A 15,933-nucleotide genomic window follows, 5' to 3' on the forward strand; every position below is an offset into this window, starting at 1 on the left:
GGCCGGGGGGGTCGTGGGGGGGGGGTTGCTGGTTTGGTCCGATGGTGATGGTGAGGAATACCGGACCTCTGAGGAGGAGGAGGAGGAGGAGGAGGACATCCATCATCCATCTATCTTCCTGATCTGGATATATGCATGGATAGATAGATAGATGGATAGATAGATAACTTAATTGATCTCCAGCAGAAATTTGTGATTCTAGCAGCTTGACAAGGCAACTACAGGTAGTGTAATCAAAGGCCAGACAACTAAACTATGAAGGGTTAGGGTTAGAATAAATAAATAATAAATATATATTAAATAAATAATTAATATTAATATTAATTAATATTAATATAAATATAATAATAATTAATATAAATATAATAAATAAAATAAAATAACATTAAAATAAAATGAAATAAAATCTGTGTGATTATATCTGTATATAAATGACATTCTGTACATTGCAGTTGTGCGTATTGACAGTGTGTGACATACATACAGTGGCAGTTTTAAATGTGGTTTAACAGGTTGTTTGCCAGTTGTTTCCTCTCCTGGAACTTTTTGTGGGGTTGCGTCACGTTCATGTACACGGCGAAAAAAAAGGAAACGGCGGCGCCGTCGGATCATTAGCTGGATGCTGTTGAGTTTTCCACCAGAGTTTGACTGACTGGTTGCTTTCTGCTCTGACGCGCCACTGCCTGTGTGTGTGTGTGTGCGTGTGTGTGCAGTGGAGGTGCATCATTACCTTGACTGTGATTGGCATCCAGGACTGACGGCGCCTCCTGCTGGGGGACGACGGCTCCCTGTGCAGTCGACTCTGGACGGCTGCAGACACACAAACATCACAAACTACTTGGAGTCATTACAGAGGGTGTGTAGTGTTGTGTCCCTGAAAGGTAGCGTTGGGGGGGGGGGGCTAGGATAATTTGAATGGCTGTGGAGTCGGTGGGAACTCTGGACTCACTCAGACCGGAAGCAGTTCCAAACAATGATGGCAGTGGAAGGATTCAGTACCAGGTGGAGAGTTTGAGTTCCGGGTCAGTAGGAATCTCTCACTGGTCCAAGACTACGAACCTAAGACAATTGAGGAACAACGCGGCAACAACTAAAGAAACCTAGGACAACGAAATGCATTATTCCTGCTTAAACAGGACAATCCCCGCTTTATTCTCTTTCAAGTCTTCAAACTTGGTCTTCATCGTGTAAGGCAAGCAGCCGGATGAGCTTCACCACGGGATGTATACATTTCTTGCCCACTCACGAGTTTTAAAACTAAACCTGCAACACATTGTCTTTGACTGCTGTGCCTGTTGGTTATTTGTCACCATCGTCGTCGAAATACACTTGTTACACTTAATTAACTCCAACCCCTCAAAGAGCCTTTTTGCTCTTTCGTTCAGGCTGCACTTGCGAGTGAGTCTGTCGCGAATGACTTGCCATAGTAAATACAGGCCATTCGGCTCAACCGGGAAGAGGTGGCTTGCCTTCTGCTGGTCGGTGGAGAGACCCTGCCTCAGGTGGAGGAGTTCAAGTATCTCGGGCTCTTGTTCACCAGTGAGGGAGAGATGGAGCACAAGATCGACAGGTGGATTGGTGCGGTGTCTGCAGTGATGCTGTTGTTGTACCGATCTGTCGTGGTGAAGAAGGAGCTGAGCCGTAAGGCGAAGCTCTGGATTTACCGGTCGATCTACGTTCCTCCCCTCACCTACGGTCAAGAGCTTTGGGTAGTGACCGAAAGAACGAGATTGCGGATACAAGCGGGCGAAATGAGTTTCCTCCATAGGGTGGCTGGGCTAGAGCCGCTCTTAGGGACAGGGTGAGGAGCTCGGTCACCCTCAGGGACAGGATGAGGAACTGGGTCAACCTCAGGGACAGGGTGAGGAGCACAGTCACCCTCAGGGACAGGGTGAGGATCTCGGTCACCCTCAGGGACAGGGTGAGGAGCTCGGTCACTCTCAGGGACAGGGTGAGGTGCACAGTCACCCTCAGGGACAGGGTGAGGAGCACAGTCACCCTCAGGGACAGGGTGAGGAGCTCGGTCACCCTCAGGGACAGGGTGAGGAACTGGGTCACCCTCAGGGACAGGGTGAGGAGCACAGTCACCCTCAGGGACAGGGTGAGGAACTGGGTCACCCTCAGGGACAGGGTGAGGAACTGGGTCACCCTCAGGGACAGGGTGAGGAGCATAGTCACCCAGGAGCAGCTTGGAGTAGAGCCGCTGCTCCTCTGCATCGAGGTGGCTCAGGCATCTGTTTGGGACGCCTCCTGGACGCCTCCCTGGAGAGGTGGTCTGGGCGTGTCCCACCTGGGAGGAGGCCTCGAGGAGAGACCCAGGACTCGCTGGAGGGACGAGGTCTCTGGGCTGGATGAGCTGGAGGAAGTGACGGGGGCCAGGGAAGTCTGGGCCCTGCCACCCAACTCTGGATAAAGCCGCAGAAGATGAAGTGAATGTGGGTGAACTACAAAAAGCAGGAAGCTGCTCCACGAGGCCGTGGCAGACCAGCTCCTGTCGCTGGGCGAGCCTGGGACAACACAACTGCAGAGACGCTCCAATGGAATTCACTGTCTCCCACTGTGTGTGTCGTCATGTCTGACTTTACTGGGTCATTACTCACTTTTATGGAAAATATCACAACATAAAAGAAATATGTAATATTTAGTGTGTAAGTTAATGGTCATATGGTGAATAAACAGATTGGTGGTGTTTAACATGCAGACATGGTTAAAAAGTCCCGCGTGTGAAAATGCACCAAGAGCCTTCATCACACATGTAGGCCAGACGGCGTAAATGAAAGTGCCTCCCCCCCCCAAACAGTTTTTTTTTCTTTGCCTTTTGCCTTTTTGCTGTACACTTTGATGTGCAGAAGGTCTGAAAACAAGCGTTTCATCAGCGGCCGCAGTATTTCATCAGTCATCAGCGCGCAGCGTTTTGGTAAAGAAGCTACGGCTGCTGCTGGCGGCCACTTCACAGGCTCCTGCTGTGAACTGGCGATCACACACACACACACAGACACACACACACACACACACACACACACAGACACACGGTGGTTATGAAGGTGCTGGTCTTTGCAGAACTCCGATCAGCTGTTGGCTTTTTGAGTTTTTTTCGTTGTCGTTTGTCCTTGGAGAAACTTTGAAGGTTTCTGACGACCTGGAGTCCAGGTTGTTGTTGTTGTTCACTTGTGTTTCTTTTTTTTTTTTGCATACCCGGTGTAACAGGTTGTTTCAAGGTGACGTCACACGGCTCAGATGCTTGCTGAGGTTTTGTGTGGTTTTCAGTCGCTGCAGTCGCTCACACCGAGATTTCCAAAGGTTGTTGTTAATCACAAAGTGATTGTGAAGTGAAAAGTGTAAAACGAAGAAAAGGAACCAGTGAAGGTCTCCATCAGGAGCTCCTCGTCCTCACTGACCCGCTGCTGACCAGTTTATCCTTTACCGTTTGTGCCCAATTTGAGGCTTATTTTTCATCCTTTTGTCCCCTAAAAGCATTAAAACAGACACACGGTCTTGACTCTCTTCTCCCCGTCTGTCTCCTCTCTCTCTCTCTCTCTCTCTCTCTCTCTCTCTCTCTCTCTCTCTCTCTCTCTCTCTCTGTCTTCAGAACCTGCTGTCGGAGAAGGTGGACCAGATGATGGAGTGGTCATCGCGTCGCTCTGTCATCCGCATGAACGGAGACAAGTTCCGTCGCTTTGTCAAGGCGCCGCCCAGGAACTACTCCGTCATCGTCATGTTCACGGCCCTGCAGCCACAGAGACAGTGCTCCGTCTGCAGGTGGAGCACACACGCACACACGCACACACACACACACGCACACACGCGCACACACACACACACACACACGCACACACGCGCACACACACACACACACACACCTATTTCCTAATCTAGGGTCAAACTAGGTCGCTCCTCTTTAGTTTCCGGTGTTTGTTGGTCTTAATAACAGCAGCAGTAACAGCCGCAGCACCAGGGGTGTTCTCTCCTTATATACCAACACAAACCTTTGGGTCATGTTGACATTTGCATGTAGGTTATGTCGGCCTGGAGGGGAACAGCAGAATGAATCTAGAACCAGAACCAGGCCAAACACACTGAGCTGCCAGTGCAATCAGGGGCTTTTTAAAAGTGTGGAGAGAGAAAAAAAAAAAACACACCGCGCTTTTCAATGAGATTTTTTTTTTTTTTTTTTTTTTTTTTTAAACTTGTTATTTACAAAATGGGCCTTGCATCATGTTTCCGTCAGACACGGCAGACACGAGCAAACGAGCGAGAGAACGAGCGAACGCAGCCCCAAGACGCTAATACAACATCAGACATTTGACTGCAGAGTTTAAAAGGAATTGAACCGACTGTCAGGGTGCTGTAGTTCAGCACCATGGACAGCTCTGGTTAGCCCAGTTAGCTCTAGAAAGCTCTGATTAGCTCCAATTGGCTCTGCATAGCTTTGGTTAGCTTTGGTTAGCTCTGGTTAGCGCCAGTTAGCTCTAGAAAGCTCTGATTAGCTCCAATTGGCTCTGCATAGCTCCAGTTAGCTTTGGTTAGCTCTAGTTAGCGCCAGTTAGCTCTAGAAAGCTCTGATTAGCTCAAATTGGCTCTGGATAGCTCCAGTTCATGCCGGTTAGCGCCAGTTAGCTCTGGTTAGCTTCGGTTAGCTTCGGAATGCGCCAATTATCTCCAGTTAGCTCTGGTTAGCTCCAGTTAGTGCCGGTTACCTCTGGTTGGCTCCAGAAAGAAAGCTCCAATTAGCTCCAGTTAGCTCACACTAGCTCCAGTTTGGTCCACTCAGCTCCAGTTGGATCCGGTTAGCTCCCAGATAGCTCCCAGTTAGCTCCTGACTGGTTGTGCAGCTTGCTGAAAGCTTGGTGGAGGAAGCGAGGGAACCCTCTGTGTCCTCTAGAGGGCGTCTGAGGTGGCAAAGCACAGAATGGGCAGTGACTCTGATGCATTGAGTGTTTTATCGCAGTGTTTTTATCTCAGCGGTGCAAAGCAACTGAGATTCCTGGAGAGTCGACGTCAGTCTCTCCGCTGCTGCTGGACACACGGCCACTCTGTGTTTATGTAGCCGCTCATTGATTCATTTATTAATAAAGGGCTCTTCTCCAAAAAAAAAGATGCAGAGTGCTTTTATGAAACCCAGCCCCGGCTAAATAAAAAATAAAGCATTCATTTTGATTTGAGTCGCAGCAGAACCGTATCATAGCCAGAGTGAACTGGGAGCTCCCAGCAGCCACTTTTCTCCTCTAAGGAAGTGGATTCATCCCTTCATCACTGCCCCCGGGGCCAAGACACTCACATGCTAATGTTAGCCCTTGACTTTGATATTTTTATTTGTTCACTTATTTATTTTTAAAGTGAAGTCATAAAGTGCTGTTGCCCCCTGCCAATGATGATGAATCTTCTTTTTGCCAAACTGCTGCAGTGCCAAAGTTCCCTCACGGAGCAGCTTATATATATATACATATATATATATATGTATGTACATATATATATATATATATATATATATATATATATATATATATATATATATATATATATATATATATATATATATATATATATATATATATATATATATGTACATACATATATATATATAGTTATATATATATATACATACATATATATATATATAGTTATATATATATATGTACATACATATATATATATAACTATATATATATATATATATGTACATACATATATATATATATGTATGTACATATATATATATATATATATATATATATATATATATAGTTATATATATATAGTTATATATATATATATATATAGTTATATATATATATACATACATATATATATATAGTTATATATATATATATATAGTTATATATATATATACATACATATATATATATATATATGTATATATATATATATATAGTTATATATATATATATATATACATATATATATATATATATATATGAAGTGACGGCGGCGAGCTAAGCACACACCAGCACACACCAGCGCCCTCATCTGTGCAAAAAAAGCTAAACAAAACGACCTGTTAGCTTTTCAAAATGCAGATACGTGTCTTTGCATATGTAAAATAAGGCAGCATTAATATACATACATACATACATATATATATATATGTTAAGGCGGCGTTAATAAAGGTGGGAAGAGATGAAAGGGAACGCCGGGAGGAATCTCTCCCTCAATTATTCACACCGACATTCCCACTGCGGTCGCTTCCATGGAACAACGTGTAGATGTCACCTGATGATGATGATGCTGATGAGGAGGAGGAGGATGATAGTGGTGGTGGTGGTGGTGGTGGTGGTAGTTTTGGCTGAAATTTGCTGCGGAAAAATGTGTAAAAAGTCAATTTCACTATTTAAGCCTCGGACAGCGACGGCAGCTCACTTCCTGCGGGGGGTTTAATGACTTCCTGTTCCAGACTTGGGGTCTTTGATTTTCTTCACTCCAGAGACGACCGATGTGAATTGTGTCTCTTCCGTTTTGAACAATTTTCTTTTTGTCGTCCGTGTTCCCTGAGGTTTCAGTCCCCCAGCCCCTGAACTCCTGATGCGTGCATGTGTTTCTTGATGTGTTTATTTCTTAAAGGTTGCATGCGAACTATTTTGGAGATTTTGACGAAGAAACGGCAACGTCAAGTGGTTACATTTTAGACTGTAGCGCTCTTTTACCCTCCCTCCCTCCCTCTCCTGAGTTTGCCAGTGGTGTATTTTGGACGGTGCATGAAGTTTTTATCTCTAATAAAAATCAGGAATCAGGCCAGATGTTCCACACTGGACCTTTAACTGACGGATTCTTCCACAGGCAGGCCAACGAGGAGTACCAGGTCCTGGCCAACTCCTGGCGCTACTCCTCGGCCTTCTCCAACAAGCTCTTCTTCACCGTGGTCGACTACGACGAGGGCGCCGACGTCTTCCAGCAGGTCAGGTCGTCCACCGTCATCGCCGTCATCTTCATCCTTTCCCCCACTGCAGCACATTCTTACACTTTCCTTCAGCTTTTCTGCCGACGCTCTTACCAACCAGCCAAAGCTATCAAAGGGTTTCCGATGTTCTGGCCACCTGCCTCACGACTCCCAACTCATCACAAACTTCTCCTCGGTCGTCAGTCAGTCGACAGCGAGTAGCGACGCCACTGGTCGGGATCAGCGCCGCTCTTCTTCCTCATTGGCCGCTGACTAAACTGCTTCGTCGCCCAGGTTGCCTGTCACCTGGACGTAACAACCACAGCGCTCCGCTGAGACTGACTGACTGACTGACTGACTGACTGACTGACTGACTGACTGACTTCATCATCATCACCATCATCAACATACAGAATAGAATCCAATAGAATAGAACACCTTTATTAAACCTACATTACTTACGTACTGACTCACTCACTGACTCACTTACTGACTCACTTTGCGCCTTCGTCCACTCAGGCCATCGCAAAAACACAACAAAGTAAAAAAGAAATTAAAAGGAAAAAAAAAATCAATAAAAATACACTGCTGGAGCTGCAACAAGGCACAGTCAGCGAAGAAACTTCCTGTGTGTGTGTGTGTGTCTTGAGGGGTAAAAAAAAAAAAAAAAAAAACAGGGAGCAAAGCCGTTGGACTTTTATTGTTGTTGGTAATTGTCGGGAGTCGAGGGATTCGGTGTTAAAGAGGCGCAAAGCACAGAAGAAGACAAGAAGAGCAGGAAGGAGGAGATGCTCACAGCAGCCCCAATTTAGCTGTGTGTGTGTGTGTGTGTGTGTGTGTGTGTGTGTGTTGCAGAGCACAAAGAGAACAGCAGAGAGGCACTTTGTGCGTCCGGATTAGTTTATTGACGCGAAAATTGAAATAATAGTAATGGAAAATTCTTCTGTTCTTTTTTTCTTCTTTTTTTTTCTTTGTTGTCCATCGTCGACAGTCGGATGCGGCTCTAAGCTGGAGGGTGGCGGTGGAGGGTCACATGTCAGTCATGTTTTTTTCTGTTTTTTTTTAGTTGATTGGCACTTGAATCGCCATAGAATCAAGTCTGTCTTGGTCTGAGTGGGAATTTGTCATTATTTCAGGCATTTTTTTTTTCCAACAATAACTACACAGAACTCATCAGGTAATGGCAATGAAGTATTCCAAGATGAGCACGTTTCCATCACCACTTCTTTTTATTGCCAATTGTGGGTTTTGTACAATTCTAGGGGTGATGGAAACGTTGCTCATGTTAGTTCTGGGCCTTTGCTCCAGCGGTCCAGCAGGGGGCGACAGAGGGAGGAGGAGCTTCGCCTTTTACTCCTATCTGACCCCCTGATCTTCCATCCATCCATCCATCCATCCGTCCATCCATCCATCTTCGATACCTGCTTCCTCTGCTTCTTCACCAGTTCCCTTGACTTTCCTCTCTCTTTTCATTTTGATTTTGATTTTGATTTTAAGTGTAATTTTTCTTGTGCCGCCCTCCACCCTCAGCTGAACATGAACAGCGCCCCCACCTTCATGCACTTCCCAGCCAAGGGGAAGCCCAAGAGGGCCGACACCTTCGACCTGCAGAGGATCGGCTTCGCCTCGGAGCAGCTGGCCAAGTGGATCGCCGACCGCACCGACGTCCAGGTGCTGGACCAACACACGCACACACGCACACGCACACACACACACACACACACACACACACACACACACACACACACACTGGGAATTTGGCCGACGCCGACTGTCGACTCCATTGCAAAAGAAAATGTATTTTATTAAATCGCGATATTTGAGAGCTCTCTAGGCCAGGCGTTGGCAAACTATGAAAGTATTTTAAGAGTGGTTTCAATAAAGAGCCAAATACCTTCTCTTTCTCTCTTTCACTGGCCACTCTGTGCAATTTTAGAACCCAGTGTGGCCCACCAGTCAGACAGTTGACTGACTGGTGGGCTGGTCCTCAGACCAGCCCTCCATGGTCTCCTCCAGTCATCCTGCTTTAAGAAGACCTGGATGACTGAGAGCCTTCACGTCAGACATGTCAACTGTGATGAACTCGGTCAACCTTGGCAACTCCAGTCTGTTCAGGAGTTCCTGAACTTGTTCCACGGTGTCTGCATGTGTTTGCCGAATCAGAACCAGAAAACACATCCACGTATGCAACATGCAGGTGGTCTGAAGGTTCCTTCCATCAAACTTCAGACCGTCGGAAGTCCATTTCTTCCTCTTGGTGGAGCTTGGCGTCTGCACTGAAAGGGCTGCCTTTCCTTATTCTCTTTCTTCTTTTTCCTAAAAAGAAAAAAAAGGAAAGAAAAAGAAAGAGAAAGAAAGAAAGAAAGGGAAGAAACTCCCCGGAGGCAGGGCGCAGCACCGGCGTTAAGTGCTGCTTTCAGGCACTTCACCGGGACTGTACGGCGTGAACAGAGAAGCAGAGGATGGAGTGGAGGGATGGAGGGAGGGAGCGCCGGTCGGTGATCTGACAAAGGAACAGAAAGAAAGAAAAGAAGAAAAAAAATCCAGCCAGCCGTCTGGACAGTGCTCATGCGACGCGGCTTTGAACGCACCATATTTAGCCCTCTGTCTACGGCCTCCTGCTAAAAGTCACGTCGAGTTGTATGAAAGAGTATAAAAATGTTTTTGCTCTCCATTCTTCCCATTTTCCTCTTTTGTTAAACCCTTTCTTTTTATTTATCTTTACCCCCACGCCCCTCTTCCCTCAGATCCGAGTATTCCGCCCCCCCAACTACTCTGGGACCATTGCGCTGGCGCTGCTGGTGTCGCTGGTCGGGGGGCTGCTGTACCTGAGGAGGAACAACCTGGAGTTCATCTACAACAAGACTGGCTGGGCCATGGCAGCGCTGGTGAGTGAGTGAGTGAGTGAGTGAGTGAGTGAGAGTGAGAGTGAGACTCACACACCTGCACATTCTAATTGGTCATAAAAAAAACTCTTTGAATCCACTATTTAAAAACACGTTCAGCCAAACATTTTCTAAAGAAATGAAAGATGAGTGGATCTCCTCTCACTGATGACTCCAGGAAGCAGCAGTCTGCGACCTGACTGTTGCTGCTAGTCCTCTCTTCTCTTCTCTTCTCTTCTTGTGTCCTCTTCTTCTTCTCCTCTCTCTTTGAATAATGATATTAATACACTTTATTTATAGAGGGCTTTTCAAAGTCCTCAAAGACACTTTACATAAAAGAGAATATATACAAAAAGAAGAAGTTAAAACTCGTCAAAATAAAATTTGCAGTCGAAATACTTCAAAATATACCAACGCATAAATCAAGGATGTGCGGTAGAATAAGAATAAACAGGGAGGTGAGTGACAACTGTTGTGAATAAGTAACATAAGAAGAGTAATTTCTCTCTCCTCCAGTGTGTGGTGTTTGCCATGACGTCTGGTCAGATGTGGAACCACATCCGCGGACCCCCCTACGCCCACAAGAACCCGCAGAACGGACAAGTGGTACGACTCACACCAGTCTTTCTGGGTTTTATTGTTTCCCTTCCTCAGTGTTTAAATCTGTCTTTCCTGTTTGTTGATTCCTTCATTTTTCTCTTGCTCCTTTTTTTTTTGGCCTTTGTGCTGCTTTCATTTCCCGTCGTGCTTTTGACCTTTTCCATGTTTTGCTGTTTGCAGTGTAACTTTGAAAGGGTCAAAGTGTTTTTTGGTTTATGAGAGACTTTGGTGAGACCTGGACTGAACTGAACCAGCTGCTCTTTGGGAAAAAAAAACAAAAAACTAGTCAGAAGTGGCTCAGTAATTCAGAAGAACAGAAGAAAACAAAGCCTGACAAAGACCCGATTCTAACTGTGCGATTCTGACCCAGCGGACCCTCCCCACCAGACCCCTAGAATAGGCAATAACAACTGGTGATGGAAACGGCTCAACTTTTCACACGTATCCATATGCAGGAATATGGAAAGACTTTTTTTTTTTTTTTTGCATTGACACGTCAGTGGACGTGACGTACGGAGTCACGTGACCCGTACTTTTATTTTGGGACGTGGAAACACAGATTGTAAATGTGCCCTGGATGTGGAATACAGAGGCAACGTTAATTAGAGAATAAAATTCATCAAAAATGAGAGTTAGCCGCTTAAAGACGCACGTTGGCGAACAACAACAACAACGACGAACAAATTTCCGAACAAGCGCCGTGTGGTGCGCTGCCAGTCCAATCAATCCTGCTGGCGAAGGCTCGGCACAATAAAATGAGCTTGGCCCTGGTTGGCTCTTTTTTGTTGTTTTTTGTTTGTTGTTAGTTCTTTGCCGCTACCTGAAAAACAAACTATTTCCGTAGTTTTCCTGCTCTGAGGGCTGCAGGTCGTCTCAGGTCACTGTGTGTGTTTGCAGGCTTCAGTGGCCTTAAACCGCCTCCCACTGCTGCAGTTATCTGACTCACCTGATCACCCCTCCCCCCCACCCCCATGTTTTGGACAGTCATCACTTCTGGCCTGAACACAGTCAGTCAGTCAGTCAGCGTCAGGCAGCGTTTGCAGAAAAAGAAAAAAAATGTGTTGTTTTTTTTCCATCCGCCCTCTCCTTTTCTTTTTTCGTTTTTTTTTTTCGTTTTTTTTTTTTGCTTGTCATCATTTAAGTTTGTTCATCCGAGCGTGAAATTAAAATGAAAATATGACAAAAGCCCAGAAGAAGAAGACGACAGAGAGTGGGGGGGGAGACGTTCATACACACACACACTCACACATCCAAATATGGAAACGCACACATACACAGATATGCCTGCATTTCCCACAATGCAATGCACTTGGTTTTTCTGCTGTGTGACGACCAACACGCAGTGTTTTTCCTCGTTCCCTCCTCCCGTCATGCGGAGTCGAGGGAAAAATTCCAAAGCACCTGTGTGGTTTATCCACTCCGTCTCTCCACCTGCCGTCTTTCCTTCTACTGTCTGTGGCGCTGCTGCTTCCTGGTGCTCCACGTGTTCTTCTTGAATGAACTTGCAGCGCCACACCAGGCCTGGCATAGGTACTACGTTGTTTTCAGTCGTTCCCAGCGTCATTTTTTTCAATACGGCTTTGTGTAAACATGTCGTGTTTTTTCTCGAACAAAAAACCTGTTTCCGTGTGAACGGCCCCTTGACGCGGGTTCAATTAGATTTTCATTTAGTTCATTTAAAACCACCCGGCTTTGTAAATGTAACATTTACCAGAAGATGGAGTAAAATACCACAAGATGAAACATGAACGCAACAGATAACAATAAAAGCAAAAAGTGTATTTAGAGAAAATCCAAAAATAAGAAAGAAGTACTAAAATACCCAGTAAGTGATTTCTGTTTCTGTTCCTGCTTTGGAAGACCAAGCAACAGCAGAAACGCGCTGCTTTTCCCAGCCCTCCGGCTCAAACACAGGTCCTGGTCAAGGGAAGCCACGGTGCCGTAGCCGTGGTAACGGTGTCAGTGTAACAGTGAGCAGTAACGGTGTAAATATAGTGGCAGCATCTATTTCTGCTGCGTCGTGATTTTCCCTTTCTCCATCGCTTCTCCATCGTTCTTTCACTTCTCTCCCGCTGCCGCTCGTTGTCTTTCTCTGCACGTTCTCTCTCTCTCTCTCTCTCTCTCTCTCTCTCTCTCTCTCTCTCTCTCTCTCTCTCTCTCTTTGACTCTCTTCTTTTTTCTGCAATATAAATATATCTCAGTCTTTTCCTGGAACTGCCTTTTAATCTTAATGAGAGTGAAGAGCGCTCAGCCGCTCTGAACCGAGCGCTCTTATCTCTGGCTGAGGCTTCCTCGCTGTAAAACCTTGAAACAGCCGTCCGGGATTTTAGTTTTTTTAATTTATTTATTTTTCTCTTTTATTGTGTTATTTTTTTTTCTATTTCAAACTGTATAAAAGGCTGCCGTGTCCAAAGTCCGGCCCGCGGGCCAAGTGCGGCCCGCCCCCCCAACTGGTTTTAAGTGGCCCACGGCTGCGTCTCTGAAAACACTCTGCGCTTCATCAAACAGCACCTCACAATTAAAGGACCTCCGTGGTGTTGGTGGCTCACTGGTCCGGTCATGTGATCTTCAGCTGACTGGGATCTGAGCTGGGATTGGCTGGTAGGGGAGGGGGGGTAGGGGTGTCATTTGTTTTAAGTGGGTCTCTTTTACCCAGTGAATACCCAGTGAAGCCGACACGCGCGCACGCACGCACGCACGCACGCACGCACACACACCAGTGACACCACTGTTTCATCGTGTCGTCCCGGTGGTGGGAGGAGTCTAACTCAGTCCCACCTAATCACTCCTTAATCTCCTCCTTCGCTCCTCCTCCTCCTCGACATCCTCTTCAAGCGCTCCTTCCATCCCATAATAATGAATTCCTTGAACTGGGCTCACAATATTGAGAAGATACTGTCTTTCTCTTCTATTCTAATTTTTTCAATATATACCGTATTTTCCGCACTATAAGGCGCACTTAAAAGTCTTGTTTTTTTCAAAAAAACGACAGTGCGCCTTATAATCCGGAGTGCCTTATATATGGATTGATTCTGGTTGTGCTTGCTGACGTCGAAGCTATTTTGAGAGGTACACGGCGCTCTGTCAAAGTGTTTTACCGTAGTACAACTTAGGTAAATTACAAAGCCGCACCGCTCGCAGCATTACGGCTATCGCGGAGTAATACATAACCCCTGTTACACCAGAAGCGTTTGCAGAGCGTCAGCAGAGCGTCCGCGTCGACGCAGTGAAACGCGGCCACTAAAGTCAACGAGCAGGTTCACACCAGGCGCAGAGCGGCCGCGTTTCAGAAGCGTCCCAGAAGCAGTAAAACGCGAGCCGCTGGAAAAGAACGCCAGAATTTATTCTTTGACGCTTGCCGCGTCCCTCCTGCGTCAATTGTAGCAGGTGGGATCGTTCCGACAGGAAATCAATAGTGTAAAAACACGGTGGATCCGGTTGATTTTCATCATAACACACAATGTGCTGGATTTTGTATTTATATGTGCTGTACTTTACTGTGAAACATCAACGTGACGCATCGGCTTCAACGCTGTTCAGGTCGGCCGTCAAACAAAAAACGATTTCACTTTGAATCTCAAACTATGATGAACAAAATGCATCTATACTTTAAATACCTGCATTTTGCATGATGCCAGCAGTTCGCGTTATTGTTTTTTTTCTTTTTTACACACATCGATACTTCCAGACACTGTCCCAACAGTGTCTGGAAGTATCGATGTTTTGTTTCATTGTTGTTTTCTTGAAAAAACACGCAAAAACTACCTGGGTTGTCGCGCGATCTTGCAATCCTCGCGTGAGCCGATCGAGACGCTCTGCTCGTAAAACGCGTCCTGTGTGGGAGGGTGCTGGAGCGTGAGCAGAGCGTCAACTCAGGAGTCCGGCGGTGCTGTAGAATCAAGCACTGATGGAACGTAATCGAACACCTTCCGAACCGTGGTAGAGAACCTCCGGTGGATTTCAACTCGCGTTGGTAACATATTTCTAGCGGTATCATTCTGTTTTTTATTTGTTACAAACAAGTTTTAGAGTTACTGTGAACGCAGTTAATAAAGTCTGACGGACTTATCTCTGATTCTTTTGTTTCGCTTAATGCGCCTTATAATGCGGTGTGCCTTATATATGGAAAAAGTTTTAAAATATGTCATTCATTGAAGGTGCGCCTTATAATGCGGTGCGCCTTATAGTGCGGAAAATGTGTGTGTATACATATATATATATATATGTACATATATATACATATATATATATATATATATATATACATGTATATATATATATATACATATATATATACACACACACATATATATATATATATATATATATATATATATATATATATGTGTGTGTATACATATATATATATGTACATATATATATATATATATATATATGTGTGTGTATACATACATATATATATGTACATATATATATATACATACATATATATATATATATATATATATATATATATATATATGTATATATGTATGTATATATATATATATATATATGTATATATATATATATATGTATGTATATATATATTGCTCTCTCACACCTCTCATCCTCCCTCTCTCACTCGACATGGTGTGATTCCTTTAAAATGATGAGCGAGCGAGGCAACTCGACTATTGAGAGGATTTGTCTGCTGACAAATGACACGGCCAAGCAGATGGAACACACACACACACACACACACACACACACACACACACACACACACACACACACACACAGAGGAGCAGTGAGTAAGAGGAGCATCCTTCTGACTCGTCACTCGTGCTTCATGGAGCTTCTCTGAGCGCTCTGTCCTGAAACCGTCCGGATGATCCTCCACTCGTCGCCAGAAGCAGCGGACGTCACGTTTAGCCCTCTGTTTTCAGCTTGACATCAAAACCCTGACACCTCCCCACGTTTGGATGAGAATAGAATGGAACGGAATGGAATGGAACCCCTTCATTAATCCCACATTCGGGGAAATTTGCGGAATAGCAGCAACAGCATAGTGCAACGAGAAGAAACAATGTATTAAAAGTAGGGCAGTCCGCCAATTCAAATTTTTAATCACGATTAGTCGCATTAGTTTCCTGAGTTAACTCACAATTAATCACAAATTAATTGCAAATGTTTTACAATGCTCTATACGTGACTTAACAAGATATTTATTGTGTTTTTATACCCTTGGAAAAGTTGAATTCCTTTGTGGAAATTTTCTATTTTTATTTTCATTGCCACCTTGATTACAGACTACTGTCCAGATACTGAAACCAGTGCTGCTAACCATTAAGGTTGACAAATAATTCCGCCTCCGGTGTGAAGCGGGCGTTAATCGCGCGTTCAAAAAAAGATTAACCCTGAGCCCCTTCAGACCCCAAACACTCAAACACTTAAAACCCCGAACCCTCCAACCCCCGAACCTCTGTCTGCATCCTCTCATCTCTCACCACCCCCTCTCACATTTCATTTTTATTTTACCGCCTCCTTAAAACACCTTCATAAATGGAGGCGAGCAGCGGCGCCGGCAAAGTAAATCACGGCTGATTGGCT

The 15,933-nt window shown here is 45.1% G+C and overlaps 2 protein-coding genes across 2 annotated transcripts in view; one reads left to right on the forward strand and one right to left on the reverse strand.

The window, feature by feature from the left end:
- Positions 1–15,933, reverse strand: part of LOC142879473 (ras-related C3 botulinum toxin substrate 2) — a 199,292-nt gene that overhangs the window by 64,972 nt on the left and 118,387 nt on the right. The window lies entirely within an intron of this gene.
- The window catches only part of LOC142879398 (dolichyl-diphosphooligosaccharide--protein glycosyltransferase subunit TUSC3), a 49,471-nt gene that overhangs the window by 17,739 nt on the left and 15,799 nt on the right, over positions 1–15,933 (forward strand). The window contains exons 2-6 of the mRNA XM_076012672.1: positions 3,590–3,759; positions 6,796–6,913; positions 8,426–8,566; positions 9,643–9,783; positions 10,297–10,386. Of these exons, the coding sequence (XP_075868787.1) occupies positions 3,590–3,759; positions 6,796–6,913; positions 8,426–8,566; positions 9,643–9,783; positions 10,297–10,386 (660 nt within the window). The remainder of the gene's footprint in view (positions 1–3,589; positions 3,760–6,795; positions 6,914–8,425; positions 8,567–9,642; positions 9,784–10,296; positions 10,387–15,933) is intronic.

This window comes from Nelusetta ayraudi, unplaced genomic scaffold (assembly GCF_046127955.1).
Source record: "Nelusetta ayraudi isolate G7.1 ecotype Tasmania unplaced genomic scaffold, CSIRO-AGI_Nayr_v1 ptg000006l, whole genome shotgun sequence".
In the NCBI taxonomy this organism is placed as follows: domain Eukaryota; kingdom Metazoa; phylum Chordata; class Actinopteri; order Tetraodontiformes; family Monacanthidae; genus Nelusetta; species Nelusetta ayraudi.